Consider the following 15,811-nt stretch of genomic DNA (forward strand, 5'->3'; position numbering starts at 1 on the left):
CAGTGTAACGAGCTGGTGGTTTCATGTCCGCTCACTCCGAATAAGATTCCTGCACTGGCGATCGCCGGGTTCTAGACCAACATAAAAGCCTCGGAACTGTGAAGCGTTTCCCTTTTCTCCGCCTCCTCAATTCCGGTGTCGGGGGGAATGGCCTGCGGACTGACTGACTCCTGTCCCCTCTTTCTCCCTCCCTCTCTTCCTGCCTATGGAGCAATGGCTCTTGGATGTTGCTTGAGGACTGGCCCTCCCTTTCCGTCTCCTAGCTCTGCCCCTCAGACCCTTCGCTCTCGTGGCTGCTCGGAGACGAGCTGCTCCTGATGAGGGGAGGCTGTTCTCTGTAAGCCTTTCCCCTTACAGCAGCCCTAAAATTTTGCCCCCAGGGCCCGTATCCTGCAGAAGGGGTTGAATCCCACCCCTGCTTTTTCTACATCCCAGTTCCTCCGTCAAAGGGACAATCAGATTTCTCCAGCTCGAAGACAGGAAAGGGGAAATTCCTTTTAGAACACAGCAATAGGACCAGATTCAGACATACTGGAACCAAGTACTTTTTCCAAAAACAAAACAAAACCCGGAGTTCTTTTTGTTGGGGTAATTCAGATGGAAATTCCCAGGTGTCAAAAAGGTTTTTTTTTAATGTATGCCACTACTGCAACCCGTGTTTTGTTAGGCCAAAAATGGAAAACGAGCGAGGTCCCAACTAAAGAAGAATGGCAACTTAAACTGATGGAATACGCACAGCTTGCGGACCTATCATATAGAATAAGAGAATAAGAGAACAAGAAAGACATACGTTGGAAAATGTTGATTGAATATATGGGGGCGGGAATTGTGTACACTTGAAAACATTGGCAGCATTAAGATCAATTCAACAGTGTAAACAGGTTTTGATGGATGTAATAATGGAATACTGAATGGTTTAGTTTATGCAAAATATGCAGGGATTTATGATATGCAAAATGAATCATGGAAAAGAGAAGAAGGGAAGTCATTGACATTTTAAGGTTGTTTAAATGAATATTCTAAATTGTAAAACAGAAAATTTCATAAAAAATTATACCCCCCCCCCAAAAAAAACCCAACATGCTGGAACTCCAAGCTGAATCAAGTTTAAGAGGCCCCATAGCACCAACAAGAAAATGTGCATTATTCTAACAGAAACGACAATGGAAATCGAAACAAGGAAGCGATGATATATTTGCACATATCCTGGTGAACGGGCAAAGATGCAACTAAAAAAACCAGCAGCCTAAGTAAAACTTAGATGAGACTGATGGATTATTTGGGCTAGCCTTTCCTCAGGTTAAGACTGGGTGTGGTCTTGACCAAAACACTGGGCCTAAAGAAATTTTGCTATAAAGCAAGAGTTATTTCTGCACAGGTATCCAAACACAATATAATGAAGTGAAGTATGCTTGATCCGCTCACACGCAACGTTAATGGATGCCTGATTTCTTCCCTGTAGATACCTCACAGCCTTACATCGAAGGAAAGGATGATGACCTCATCCCTCCATTGGAACACTGCATTCGGACCAAGTAGGTGAAATCCAGCGTTGGGGAAGGGGGGGGGTATTCCCCCTCCTCCACTTATCAGAATTATTTTGTCGTGTTCATATTTTTTCAAACGAGTTGCATTTCTTCAGTGCCAGATACATGCCTGCGGCCAATTAGTTCCCCTGGTATGACTTCATAGTCAGGTGGTAGTTGGGAAGCCTTGCAGGCTGAAAATGCAGGTGGCAGCTCTCGGTTCTACGTCTCCCAACAATGCCGGCTAAATAGCACGCTGCTTAGGAAAAGGCGTTATATGAAGCCTATGTGCAATTTTCAGAGAACAGGAGGAGTCTCTTCAGCTGCCATTAAAGCCTTTGTTCAAACATCGCAACCTATTTTGTCACTAATACACCTGCCTAATTGTCCCCCTCCTCCCTTCGACTCTCTTTTCTTTATAATTTCCAGGTGGTGGATTTTCAGAAGGTTGGAGAAAGGGTGATAAAATAATTGTCGTCTGCAAACACACACTTTCGTTTATGTATTCATCTTTGTCCTGCTGTAATCTCTGTTCAAACAGATTTAAGGGGTTTTTTAAATGCTTCAAAAGCCTGGCTAACTTGTTTGGCCAGAGATAATGCGACCAGCAGCCAATTGGGGGTTCCTCTTAAGAGCATCCGAAAACTTATCTGATATGTTACCCAAATATTCAGCTTTCACAGTTCATGTGCAGACAACACACAAACTCTCTCCACTCCTCGACAAGAGACTTTTTTTTTCTTGGCAGGGCTCCTGTGCTTTTAACAGTTGCATGACAGCGAGAAATTCAACAGGCGCTGTTTTTCCTCCAGTATGGAACTGATGGCAATGGGGGAATCCTTGCCCAATGAATGTTTTGCGTGCTCCTCCCATGGAGGATTAACAAAACATTTTGTTATTTTGTGCGAATTCGTAAATGGTGTGATTTTTATGGGTGGCATTCAATGCTTGCCGTACTCTGATGCATGGAAGTTAGTAAGCTTCATTGATTTCAATGGATTTGGGATACCCTATGTTTTTAAATAAAAGGGAGGTGGGTGGCGCTGTGGGTTAAACCACAGAGCCTAGGGCTTGCCAATCAGAAGGTCAGCGGTTCGAATCCCCACAGCGGGGTGAGCTCCCGTTGCTCGGTCCCTGCTCCTGCCTACCTGGCAGTTCGAAAGCACGTCAAAAGTACAAGTAGATAAATAGGTACCGCTCCGGCGGGAAGGTAAATGGCATTTCCGTGCGCTGTTCTGGTTCGCCAGAAGCAGCTTAGTCATGCTGGCCACATGACCTGGAAGCTGTATGCCGGCTCCCTCAGCCAATAAAGCGAGATGAGCGCCGCAACCCCAGAGTCGTCCGCAACTGGACCTAATGGTCGGGGGTCCCTTTACCTATGTTTTTAAATGTGTTGCAAATCCCTAAGACAGGCACCACCAAGCTGCGGCCCTCCAGATGTTTTGGCCTACAACTCCCATGATCCCTAGCTAACAGGACCAGTGGTCAGGGAAGATGGGAATTGTAACATCTGGAGGGCCGAAGTTTGGGGATGCCTGCCCTAAGAGCAAGCCCTTTTGCTGTGTGTTTCCTGTTGTCGTCCTCTGACATGTATGAAATGAAAATCTGGGAGAGACGACCCACACCCCTTCCTCATGCTGCTTCCAACCTCAGACTGCGTTGCAACTCCCGTCACCTGTGCGAGAAGCTCAGTTCTGATCCGAGAGACGAAAGGAATGTGCCTTTCTCGAGTTTTCCCCCCGGAATGTCATGTGGCCGTAATGTATTCCATCGCCCCAAGGAACAAAAAAGAGAGGGAGAGGGAGAGGGAGAGGCTCATATCACACTCCTGATCCTCCCAATGTTTTCTGTCTCCAGCAAAGGAAATAACTTCTGTTAGCTCTGCCGAAGGGTAGGCTGCAACTTTTGATCTTGTTGTGATCTCTAAGGCAGCCGTCTTATTTTGTTAACGCCTGAAGCCTGCCTCTCCTGGAATTCCCTTGGCATGGATGCATATCTCTGGAATGCAAAGGTTGTAGTCCAACTCCTCTACAGTGTAGGCATCTTTTGCTCAATGTGGGGCTAAGAGTCTACCGACGGAGCTATCCCAGGTCAGCCTCCCCACAATCTGGTACCCTACAGAGATTGTCAGACTACAACTCCCATCATTCCATGCTGGTTGGGTGCATAGGAAGCTGCCAAATACCAAGGCAGATCTCTTAGAATCATAGAATAGAATCATAGAATCGTAGAGTTGGAAGAGACCGCAAGGGCCATCCAGTCCAACCCCCTGCCGAGCAGGAAACACCATCAAAGCATTCTTGACATATGCCTGTCAAGCCTCTGCTTAAAGACCTCCAAAGAAGGAGACTCCACCACACTCCTTGGTAGCAAATTCCACTGCCGAACAGCTCTTACTGTCAGGAAGTTCTTCCTAATGTTTAGGTGGATCTCTTGGTCCATCTAGCTCAGTATTGTCTACACTGACTGGCAGCAGCTCTCTCAGACTTTGGATGGAGTTCTCTCCCAAATGTTTCTGGAGATGCTGGGGACCTGAGCTCTGGCCCTTCCCTGATGGGAGTTGATGCCCAGGTGCACTCAGAGACCGTCAGGTTGGAAAAGGTGGCTCTAGATATGTATTTTATGTACTTAACGAAATCTGCAAACTGCCCAGCTATAAATGAGGTTTGCAAAGGCTGTGAAGCATACACTGAAAGGGTCATTGAAAGCCAACTTTGAAAACAAGCGTATAAAAAGGCAGAATGAATAAAATCAACAGTGAGAAGTTGGTATAAGCTCAAATTGCAGATCAGAATACATGCAATGCGTGAGTAGGCTTGGCTACGCAGAAAAGACTTAAGAAAGAATACAGCAAAGGCTGATTTCACTGGGCAGGGAGTTCCAGAGATGCCACACTGAAAGAGACTGGCTCCTCACACAAGCGCAGCAGAGTGAACATAAGGTCACTTAGGTTCAAAGTTGCCAAGTCGACATATATATATAGCTAGAGATGTGAGTCTGTGCCACCACTTTTCCATCTTAGTCAGGGTCTGTACGAACAAGATCAGAAGATGGGTTCAGGATAATTGTCTGACCCTACAAATAAGTAGTGGAAATCAAAGAAGTCAGACGATTCCTGCATCCCATTTATTTGCACATTCAAAACAATGTACGCAGAAGCAGAAACCAAGCAAACATGCGACACAAAAGCTGCACGATCTGCAACAGGGTTTCCCAAACTTGAATCGCCATCTGTTTTTGGGCTACAACTCCGAGCATCCCTAGCTAGCAGGACCAGTGGCTGTGGATGATGGGAATTGTAGTCCAAAAACAGTGGGAGACCCAAATTTCTACAACATCTGCGTGCGGAGTTCCAGTGGGAAGAACAGAGACCCGGAGGGGCCTACAGCCTCCTCTGTGTCTTTTTAAAAAAACCAGATTTGTTTGGAGGACATAAATGAAGTTAAACAAGATGTGCTGTTGGCATTCCTGGACTGACTCCTGAGTCAATTAAGGCAGCAAACCTGCGCTGTTACAAAAGCTTTTAAAAGCGAGAATTGACTCTCCATTGAACTCCCAAGTGTATTTCAAGGATTCTGGCTCCTTGCTGGAGCTCCTTTGAAGTCATAGCCATAAATAAACATGACTGTCAAAAGACTCCTTGAGAGAACAATCGGTCCAGGCTGATTCAAGCCTCGGGGCACTTTTGCGAAGGCCACCGGCAGGAAGCTGATGAGCTCCCATTGTAATGGCGGTTCATGTGACGTCATGGGCTGAGGTTCTCCTCCTGAGAGAGTTTGCCCGCCACATTCAATCGCGGAATCTGACTCTCAACTCACCCAGAACAATTCCATTTTGTGAGGCAAGTGAAAGGCCACAACAATGGTAGCAGGGCATGGAAAAAGTGAATAGAGAGAAGGTTTTTTTCTCCCTCTCTCGTGAAACTAGAACTCATAGGCATCTAGCAGGGCCAGATTAAGTCCTTTAGAGGTCCTAAGCGCTTAAAAGATTTTGTTGCCCCCGTATATATCTGATTCGAAATATTAACAACAATAAACCTTAAAATAAAATTAGATTTTTCGAAATGAAACCTACAGTAAGAGGGAAAATAATGCTTATTTTGGTGTATTTGTACAAAGTAACGTTTATTTTTGTTCAGCTGCGCCATTATTTTTGTTCAGCTGAGATTCCTGTATTTTCAGGGGGTGGACTAGATGACCCTTAGTGTCCCTTCCAGCCCTACAATTCTGCGATGATACAGCCCATGGTAAACCCGGCAATGGGAAAATATCTGTGGTGCCGCCCTTCCCTCGATGCCCTGAGCACGTGCTTGTTTTGCTTAAAATGGCGAATCTAGGCCTGACGTCCAGAATGCTAGACATTCGGGGCAGACAAAAATAAAGTAGTTCTGGACGCAGCACGTAGTTAAACTATGGAACTCACTTCCACAGGAGGCAGTGCAGGACAGCAACTTAGATGGCTTTGAAAGAGGACTGGTCGAGCTCACAGAGGAGGAGAGGGCTGTTGTTGAATGCCAACCATGATGGCTATGCTCTGGCATCATAGATTCGTGGAATTGTAGAGTTGGAAGGGACCCCAAGGGTCCTCTAGTCCAACCCCCTGCAATGCAGGAATCTCCGCTAAAGCATCCATGACAGATCTCTGCTTCAAAACCTCAAAGGGAGGAGAGCCAGAGGCAACTCATGCTTCTGAATACCAGTTGCAAGAAGCCCCAGGAGGGACTCTTGTGCTCAGATCCTGCTTGCGGACATCTCCTTGACATTTGGTTGTCCCGTGTGAGAACAGGATATTGGACTAGATGGGCCATTGACCTGATCCTGCATGTTGTTTTTCACGGTCAGCTGTTAATTTCTCCTTCAACTGGTCCTCGCCAATCTTGCGGTCAGGCTGCGTTAATAACGGCCTGAGAGTAATTCCACGTCAATACCCATCAAAGTAAACAGTTCTGCTTTGCCTTTAGGTGGAAAGGCGCCGTCGTCGACTGGAACGGTACAGAACCCATCCTGTGACCGCGGTGGCCCGCAACGACCGAAGACGAGCCCATTCCCACGGCGATAGGAAACCCCGGAAGGTGCCGTGCGTGCTTTCATCGCACGCGACGAGGCTGAAGGACATTTCAGGATTCCATCTGGCTCACCGGGCACCCCTCCTTCCATTGTTGTAAACAAGCGGCCGTGCGCACACGCGCATTTGGGCCTGCGCTGCGTGCCGCGTGTTAAAATGAAGAGCCAACCTTGACAGCCAAAACAAGCTGCGGGGAGAGAGCAGTAAATCTGTCAACATCTACTCAAGTTCCGTTTCTGAATCCAATCCACGTCCTGCGATTGTATCTGCTTCTAAACAACGCCGACTGCGCCCACAGTTGGCTCTTTTTCACTGTCTCCGTTCTAAATGAAGGAAACGGGAGTGCACAAACACACACACACACAAATGAGAGAAGAAACTGTTCTTCCTAATAGTGTGATCAGTGGCTCCCCAAACACTCTGGACCAAAGGATATCACTGCCAACGCTTCTTATTCTTATTTTTCCTTTTTCTTTCTTCTCCTTTTGTTGGTCCTTTGACTCCTGGCTACCGGGAGAGCCAAGTCAAGAGCATTGGTCCTCCCTTAATTCCACCAAGGAAGGCCTCTGTGGGCCCATTTGGGATGCCGAGAAAGTGCCGTGGGTGCCCGTCACAAAATGGCAGCCATTGGGGGGGGGACACATGACATAGCACAAAATAGCCACTGCGGTGGTATGGCATAACAGCTGCCACTTCTTAGACAGCTGAATAAGAAACAGGGTCACAAAATGGCGGGGGCCTACCCCACCCCCAGCCAGCCAGCCCATCAGTAGGGAAGAAGACGCCACACAGAGGGTGGGGATCCAATCCTGGCACCCAGTGAAATGTCATGTTTTAAGGGGGCATGTCCAGTGGAGGCTGAGCCAGCACACAAGGGAGTTTAGCAAAATAAAAAAATTCCTTCAGTAGCACCTTAAAGACCAACTAAGTTTATATTTTGGTATGAGCTTTCGTGTGCATGCACACTTCTTCAGATACACACATGCACACGAAAGCATGCACACGAAAGCTCATATCAAAATATAAACTTAGTTGGTCTTTAAGGTGCTACTGAAGGAATTTTTTTATTTTGCTTCGAGTCAGACCTACCTGTAAAGGGAGTTTAGGTCAAAGAGCAAACAGTTGTGTGTTGCGAATTTTTGAGGTGATATTTATGGAGACTTTATGGAGGTATTGGTGGGCATACTGGTGCCTCTGGGCACCACCTTGGCTACCCCTGCACTAAGGGACCCCTTATCTAAGCCGCAGAACTCTGTTGGACAATGAGAACTATCCGGTTGTAATTCTTAAGCATTAAAGGCCACACACCGCAGGCTAGGTCACAATACATCGTAGTGATCTGCATCTAAGTGTGCTTTTATCTAAATCAGGCATCCCCAAACTTCGGCCCTCCAGATGTTTTGGACTACAATTCCCATCTTCCCCAACCACTGGTCCTGTTAGCTAGGGATCATGGGGGTTGTAGGACAAAACATCTGGAGGGCCGCAGTTTGGGGATGCCTGATCTATATACAGTGGAACCTCTGTTTATGAATTTTTGGTTTACAAACGCCGCGGACCCATCTGGAACGGATTAATTCACTTTCCATTACTTTCAATGGGAAAGTTCGCTTCAGTTTATGAATGCTTCAGTTTATGAACAGACTTCCGGAACCAATTACAGTGGTGCCTCGCTTAACGAATGCCCTGCTAAACGAAATTTCCGCTTAACGAAGGGATTTTTCGAGCAGAGGTTGCCTCGCTAGACGAATTCGTTTTATGAAAAATTCGTCTAGCGAATTGCGGTTTCCCATAGGAATGCATTGAAATTCAATTAATGCGTTCCTATGGGGAAATTTTTTTAAAAAAAATCCAATGCATTCCTATGGGATTCGCTAGACGAATTTTTCGCTATAAGAAAAGACCTGTGGAACGAATTAATTTCGTCTAGCGAGGCACCACTGAAAAGGTTTCTTACTCTTCCAAAGACACAATCTTCCACTAGAAATTCCACAAAGGCTCCAAGTCAAGAGAGTCACCCAAGCTTCTCTCGCCATCTCTTTTTATGCCATTGCTTGTGCCCCTTTGTCAGCCCCTGATTGGCTCTCCAACATTTACCTCCAGGTCTCAGGCACATCTTCTGTCTGTCAGTCAGAAGCTCCAGGAAGTACCTAGATCAGGCATCCCCAACCTTCGGCCCTCCATGTTTGGACTACAATTCCCATCATCCCTGACCACTGGTCCTGTTAGCTAGGGATCATGGAAGTTGTAGGCCAAAACATCTGGAGGGCCGCAGGTTGGGGCTGCCTGAGCTAGATAGTTATTTGGGTATTTCCAGTGTCTGCACTTGCAAGGTTCATGTAGTATTCATCAGTGTGCAGAGTGGACTAAATGCTAACTGGTTCCTTGTTTCCTATTCTTGCTCCAGCCCAGGAGTGGGGAACCCCAGGTTCTGGGGGCAAATGTGGCCTGCCAGCTCTCTCTATTTCTGGCCCTTAGGATTCCTCCCCCACCCCAAACAGGACGCATCCCTCACCAGCCCTGCTCTGCACCTTCCTTAAGTGCTTTTGCCTGGCTGGAATCTGCCCCTGAACTTTGATCATGGCTCTTGTTTGCCTGGATGGAGGAAGAGGTGTGCACAGATACCTCTGACTTGTGCAGCTGGAATGTAGCCTATAATAACAAAAGTTAAGAGTCAGATCCATTGGCCCTTCCCACTTTTGCCCCCCAGGAGACAAGCCTCTTTGGCTGAAAATGGTCCCCACCACCACTGCCCGAGCCTAACTGCAAGCTAGATTTCCTGCTGCACTGCAACCAGTTTTATTATTTAAAAAATGACAACCACAACACCTCCTTCCACCTTTACCTGCCCTAAGGATGCAGGGTCACATTACGGACGCAGATTTGTTGACATCTATCGGGAAGACCCAAAGTGACACGTCTCCATATGTTGTTTTTTTTAAAAGCAATTTATTGAATTTTCCAAATAAACACATTAAACAAATTAAACAAAACAAAACATAAAAAACAAATACAACACATACAAATTTTCTCTTTTTAAAAACTATTCTCCTATCTCATATTCCCAATGCTCTGCCGAGCTTGACTTCCCTCCCTCCCCTCATTTGGTTTTCTTTTCAACTCTTATCTCGCTGTTCCTTTACTCCTTATTTTAAAAAATTCCTTCAGTAACGCCTTAAAGACCAACTAAGTTTTTATTTTGGTATGAGCTTTCGTGTGCATGCACACTTCATCCTTATTTAAAGTCATTTCGTAGGATTTATTTCAGTCCTGCAAGTGTCTTTAAACTTCTACAATTCCTCTCCATATAGTCCACAAATTTACTCCAGTCTTTTTAGAACTTTGCCTCTCCCTGGTTTCGGATCCTGCTAGTCAGCCTTGCTAATTCCACATAGTCTATCATTTTTGTCTGCCACTCTTCGATCGTCGGTAACTCCTGAGTTTTCAATTTTTGGGCTAACAAAGTCCTAGCCGCGGTTGTCGCATACAAAAACAATACCTGGTCTCCTTTTACAATCTCCTGTCCTATAAGTCCCAATAAAAAAGCCTCCGGTTTTTTGGGAAAGGTATATTTAAAAATCCTTTTCAGTTCATTGTATATCATTTCCCAAAATCTTTTAACTTTTTCGCATGTCCACCACATATGATAAAATTCACCATCCTTCTCTTTACATTTCCAGCATATTTTACTACTCATCCTATACAGACACGTCTCCATATGTTGATGGACTCCAGCTCCCATCATCCCTGACCACTGTCCATGGTGATCGGGGAGGATGGGAATTATAGTCAAACAAAACAGGACACTGCTTTGACTACCCAGTTAATGTTTTGCCAGGGTTCTGAGCTCTGGGACTGGGTCACGCCATGTAAGTGTAATAATAATTTATTACTTATAACCCGTCCATCTGGCTGGGTTGCCACTTTGTGCAGCTCGGGGACATCAGAGTCCCTCCATATCAGGCATAGGCAAACTCCGGCTCTCGAGATGTTTGGGACTACAATTCCCATCATCCCTAGCTAACAGGACCAGTGGTCAGGGATGATGGGAACTGTAGTCCCAAACATCTGGAGGGCCGAAGTTTGCCTATGCCTGCTCCAGATATTGCTCAAATGCATCTCCCACCATCCCTGGCCGTTGAACCAAGGTCTGATAGGAGTCAGGAGTCCAGTAGCATCCAGAGAGCACGACGGTGACCATCACAGTATGAATTTCTCCTTCAAGGCCTCGCATCCCTGCAGCAATTTCCGGCAACTGATCCCACCTTAAAGCTGTTGGGAGTTAGCATGTGAAGCTTGGTCACAGTGCAGTCGGTTGAAGGTAGGCCGCAGCGTTGCGAGTTTCCTTTGCCCAGCTGGCAAGCCGTAAGCAGTGTGGATTATGGGCAGGGAAACGCATCTCCAAGCGGCTCTGACTCACACAGGGCATTCCAGTACACAATATGGCTGGGATTAAGGAGAGAATTTGCCCAGGGCGGTGCTGATCTCCGTGGTGACCGAAACGTCTAGACTGGGTCTCCGTCCCTAGAAGCGTTTCCAGTAATTCTATCAAATGCATTATCTAGGAACGTATCAGAAATAAAATGACAAGAGGTGGGCGGTTCCTCTTGTGGCCTGCCAGTCTTCACTGGTGAAAGGAGCCCAAGAATCTGTGCATCGCCTTTTCCTGATGAGAGGCTGCCCAGTTCCTTCTAGTTGGAGCTTGGCTTGAAATGCTTGCGGTCATCTTTGGGGCTGGATTCTGCTATTTCGGTGAAGTAGGGTTTTTTTGGGGGGGGGGGGTTGGATGTGGGAAGAAGTCAAAGGACTGCAGGCAGGTTATCTTATTTCCCACTTGCGCCTTCGGTTTACCAGAAGTCAAATGTGCCTTCCAGCGTATCTTTTGAGTTACACTTTGCTATAATTTCCATTAAGCAAAGCAAATGCTTATGATACTTCGGAGAAATGTTTTCAGCGTAACATGCCTTGGGTGATGCTCCTTGTAGCTCCAGATTTTATTTTTAAAGCAAAATATATTGCACTTAGTGGGCGTGCCATTTTGTAAATACAGTGGTGCCTCGACTTACGAATTTAATCCTTTCCGAAGGCACCTTCGCAAGTCGAAAAATTCGTGAGTCGAAAAACGCCATTGGAAACGCGATTTCCCATAGGAACGCATGGAAAACGGAAAAATTTGTAAGTCGAAGCAACCCTATCTAAAAATTCGTAAGTCAAAAAAATCCCATCTAAAACCGCCGCGGGTTTTTCCCGGATGTCGAGACATTTGTAAGCGCGCGGCCATTACCCCCATTCGTAAGTCAAAAAATTCGGTTGTCGAGTCGTTCGTTGAGGTACCACTGTAAAAAAAAGGCCCGAAGATGAACATTGGCCATTATTATTTACTTTCCCCACAGAAGCAGCAAACGAAGGAATTCAAGGTGGCTGTTGACCGTATTTGTAGCAGGAAAGCAGGCTTCTTGTTTTCTATTCTTTTTTGAGGCCATTTGTAGAATTAACAAATGAATCATAGCAGCAAACTTTAAAAATATGTTCAAACTACTGCCAGGAAAGCATTTTCACACACCCTGGACTGTTCTTGCAAATTCTGTTATCAAAACACATGAGATGTGGCCCGGGCTGAGGAGAAAAATGTTTGAGCTGACAGGGAAGATAAGTGGGAAAGGGGTGATAAAATAAGATGCACATCCCTTCCTACTTCAGATGTGAAGGGGGGGGGAGATATTTTGGCTAGTCTTGTCACAACAACTTTGTCTCCCCCCGCCCAACACACACACAGCTGTTTTTTGAGGAACTGTGTGTGACAATAATAAAAAAATTAGAATCGCTGCCAAATTCCACCCCAAGTGAGAGTTTTGGTAGGGCTGCCACACGTCTGGGTCTTTCCTGACGTGTCTGGGAATCGCTCACCAAGATGGCGTCCGGGCAGATTTTTGCCGAGTTGGCATAATATCAGGGGAAACCCGGACATATGGCAATACTTTTTATTTTAAAAAATCAGGGGGAGGGGGCAAAGGACAACACACACACACCCCAAAAAAAACCCACCTCAACAACTTTGTCCAGATCTTCCCTATTGGAAACCCTATTTTGGGGAGAGACTAGTAAAGTTTTTCAGGTGCGAGGGGTGCAGACGCATTTCTAGGCTGCCGTGAAATTACACCTCCAGCAAACTTTGAAGTGAACACGGGGCTCTTGGTCTGGCAAAACATTTGACAGTTTCACTGTGTGTTAAGCAACAATAATTGCTGCTTCGATGCTTAATGTTAATTCCTTCTGTTTTCCAGTGCCAGCGCCTTCCTTGCCTCTCGTGTGTTTCTGCATCTCTCCAAAACGCATTCGTTACCCTCTGTCAATATATTTATAAATAAACATATATGCTTGTGTATATCAATGAGAAACAAGCCCCCCACTGATGTAACAAAACAAAGGGTTGTGTCCAATTATGTTCTGCCCAGAATAGAGCCATTAAATTGATGGACCTAAGTTAGGCCACGAACACACCACATATTTGAAGCACTTCAAACAGGCATGGCTTCTCCCAAAGTATTCTGGGGGCTGTAGCTTGCTAAGGGCTCCGAGAGTTGTCGGGAGACCCCCTATTCCCCTCACAGAACTACAGTTCCCAGAGTTCCCTGGGAAGAGGGATTGTTAAACCACCACAGAAAGTGCAGCTCTCAGCACCCTTAACAGTAATGGCGTCCCCCAGAGAATTCTGGGAAGGGTAGTTTGTTAAGGGTGCTGAGAGATGTTAGGAGGCTCCTATCCAAGTGTCCCAGATTTACAGAGCCCATCCTGGTTTCTGATTTGATTCTGGAATGTCCTGCTTTTCCTATTTTCATCAGAATTTCCCTATTTTCATCAGAAAAAAAATGTTGGAAGATACGGAGTTATGCAATCCCCAAGCCATCTGAAGGCAGCCCTGTATAGGGAAGGGTTTTTTTTTTTAATGTTTTATGATGGTTTATATACATTGGAAGCCTCCCAGAGTGGCTGGGGCAAGACAGTAAGATGTGTGGGGTATAAATAGTAAAATTATTATGATGGAATAGGACGGCCCTATTTTTATCAGAGAAATGTTGGAGGGTAGGCCCTATTCACCTCACATGGCTGCAGTTCCCTGAGTGGTTTAGCAGTCAGTCCCTCTTCCCAGAGAACAGCTGGTGGGGTACTTGCCTGAGGTGCAGGAGCTCCCAAATCTCTGTGGTTTTATTTTTGTACCCTAATATTTGGTGGTCTTTCAGGGGAACACATTTGCCGTCCAGACTGTCCATGCTATCTGTTCTCAGCGCGTCTCTCAACAAGGCTCAAGCCACCTATTGTTTTCGGAGTTAATATTATGACTACTCCACCGTATTTCTGCTTTTATTATGTTCACTTCTGAGCAGCTGGCAAGAGGCGTCTGTCTGTGAGAGAACAATCCCTCCTGCCGATGAAGTACAACACCGGCTTCCCGTTTGCTGTGTAAACTGTTACAAGAGTGTCCCAGCAGGCTCCTGATATTAGCAGCCATTACAGATATACAGTGGTACCTCTACTTACGAATTGAATGCGTTCCAAACGCACATTCGTTAGGTCGAAAAAATTTGTAAGTCGAATCCCGTAGGAATGCATTGGGAGAAAAAATTCATAAGTCTGAAGCAACCCTATCTAAAAATTCGTAAGAAGAAGAAAAATCCTATCTAAACCGCATCCAAGATGGCGGACAGAGCTCCGTTCGTAAGTAGAAACATTCGTAAGTAGAGTTATTCGTAAGTAGAGGTACCACTGTATGTAGGGTTGCCATATTTCAAAAAGTGAACAGAAAAGCTTTCCTTTTTTTAGTTTTGCCCAAAGTTCTTGAGCTTGGTCTTTGCTCATACAATTTGAGGGAGGAATGGAAGAAGAGCCCTCCTACTTCAGATCACAGGTACAGCTAGTCCTCATTTCATCTCCATGTCGAGGCCAAGAGACAGTGACTGGCCCAAGGTCAACCCGTGAGCTTCATGGCCTAGCGGGGATTCGAACCCTGGTCTCCCAGGTCCTAGTCTGACACTCTATAACTACAGTACCACACTGGGGACAGAAGTGGTAGCATTATAATCAGGAAAACAAAGGCAACATCCCCCACATCTGAGTGCACACTGGAAATAAGACCATTTCCTATGTTGCTTCGTTTACACTCCAGTATTGGGGGGGGCTGCTTGGGAATCCAGAAATTCCTCCAAAGTAAAAGTCTTCACATTCACGCAGAAATGTTGCTTAGGGGAAACCAAAGGATACGTAGGATTTGCCTGTGGGGTGGGAGTCAGCGCTCAGCCGATAACTATCCCTTGATAAACATGGCCAGGTTTATCAAGGCTCTCCAGGAGGCCTTGGCAGTTGAGAAAGGATACGTAGGATTTGCCCGTGGGGTGGGAGTCGGCGCTTAGCCGATAACACTTGACAAATGGGCTGAGAACAGGGCCCTGGGCTCTTGCCAGGGTTGGGGATCTTGAGAGCTTCTGGGGTGTGTTTGATGAGGAGAAACTCCTTTTCCACAGCAAATCCAAAGCACAAAAGGGGAAGAGGGAGATGGAGGAGAGAGGGAGAGGGGGAGAGAGAGAGAGAGAGAAGGTTTGGGTTTGGAACTGGCTTCTTTCCAGATCTTCTGAAACTCCTTTGGCCCAGGCCTGCATATCATCAGCAACTAAATATGCCAATTATTTGCTGCCCTGCTGTTCCACCAGTATTTATCTGTTTGCAGAATGCAAGCAAAGAATGTGCAGGACAAACAAGTGCTGGCCTTTCCTGCCCTGGCTGCATTGCGCAGAGAATAGATATCGGTGAATTATATCCAACACACATAATCCTCCTCTTTAGACCTGTTTATTTTGGTTGAGCCTTGCGAATAACAGTTAGGGCTGCCAAGCAGGCGTTTCACAAGTGCCTGGTCTTCTGGGGGTTAGATAACAGACGGAGCCTGCAAACCTTTGATGGGCCGGGGTGGTAAAACCTAACAAGGGTTTGGAAAGGTGACTTGAAGGGTACTGTAGATCCTGGAAGGTTCAAAGGGTGGATCTTGATGGCTTTGAGGCTGGGAGAATAGGGAGGTTTATAGGCACTAGGGCTACTGATGTCTAACTGAACAGGATGCATAGTTGATACAGAACATATTACTTGATTTCATTGTTTATTAAGTACATTTATATTCCCCCTTTCCTCCAAGGAGCTCGAGATGGTTCACATAGCTCCACCCTTCCCAT

The 15,811-nt window shown here is 46.1% G+C and overlaps 1 protein-coding gene across 2 annotated transcripts in view; it reads left to right on the top strand.

Annotated features, from left to right (window-relative positions):
• The window catches only part of MINDY4 (MINDY lysine 48 deubiquitinase 4), an 87,457-nt gene extending 80,645 nt beyond the window's left edge, over positions 1–6,812 (top strand). For both annotated transcript variants that reach the window (XM_088653935.1, XM_060280935.2), the window contains exons 17-18: positions 1,463–1,535; positions 6,487–6,812. In XM_088653935.1, the coding sequence (XP_088510061.1) occupies positions 1,463–1,535; positions 6,487–6,535 (122 nt within the window). In that variant the 3' untranslated portion in view covers positions 6,536–6,812. The remainder of the gene's footprint in view (positions 1–1,462; positions 1,536–6,486) is intronic.
• The last annotated feature ends 8,999 nt before the right edge of the window (positions 6,813–15,811 follow it).

Source organism: Zootoca vivipara, chromosome 11 (genome assembly GCF_965207765.1).
Source record: "Zootoca vivipara chromosome 11, rZooViv2.hap1.1, whole genome shotgun sequence".
NCBI lineage: Eukaryota > Metazoa > Chordata > Lepidosauria > Squamata > Lacertidae > Zootoca > Zootoca vivipara.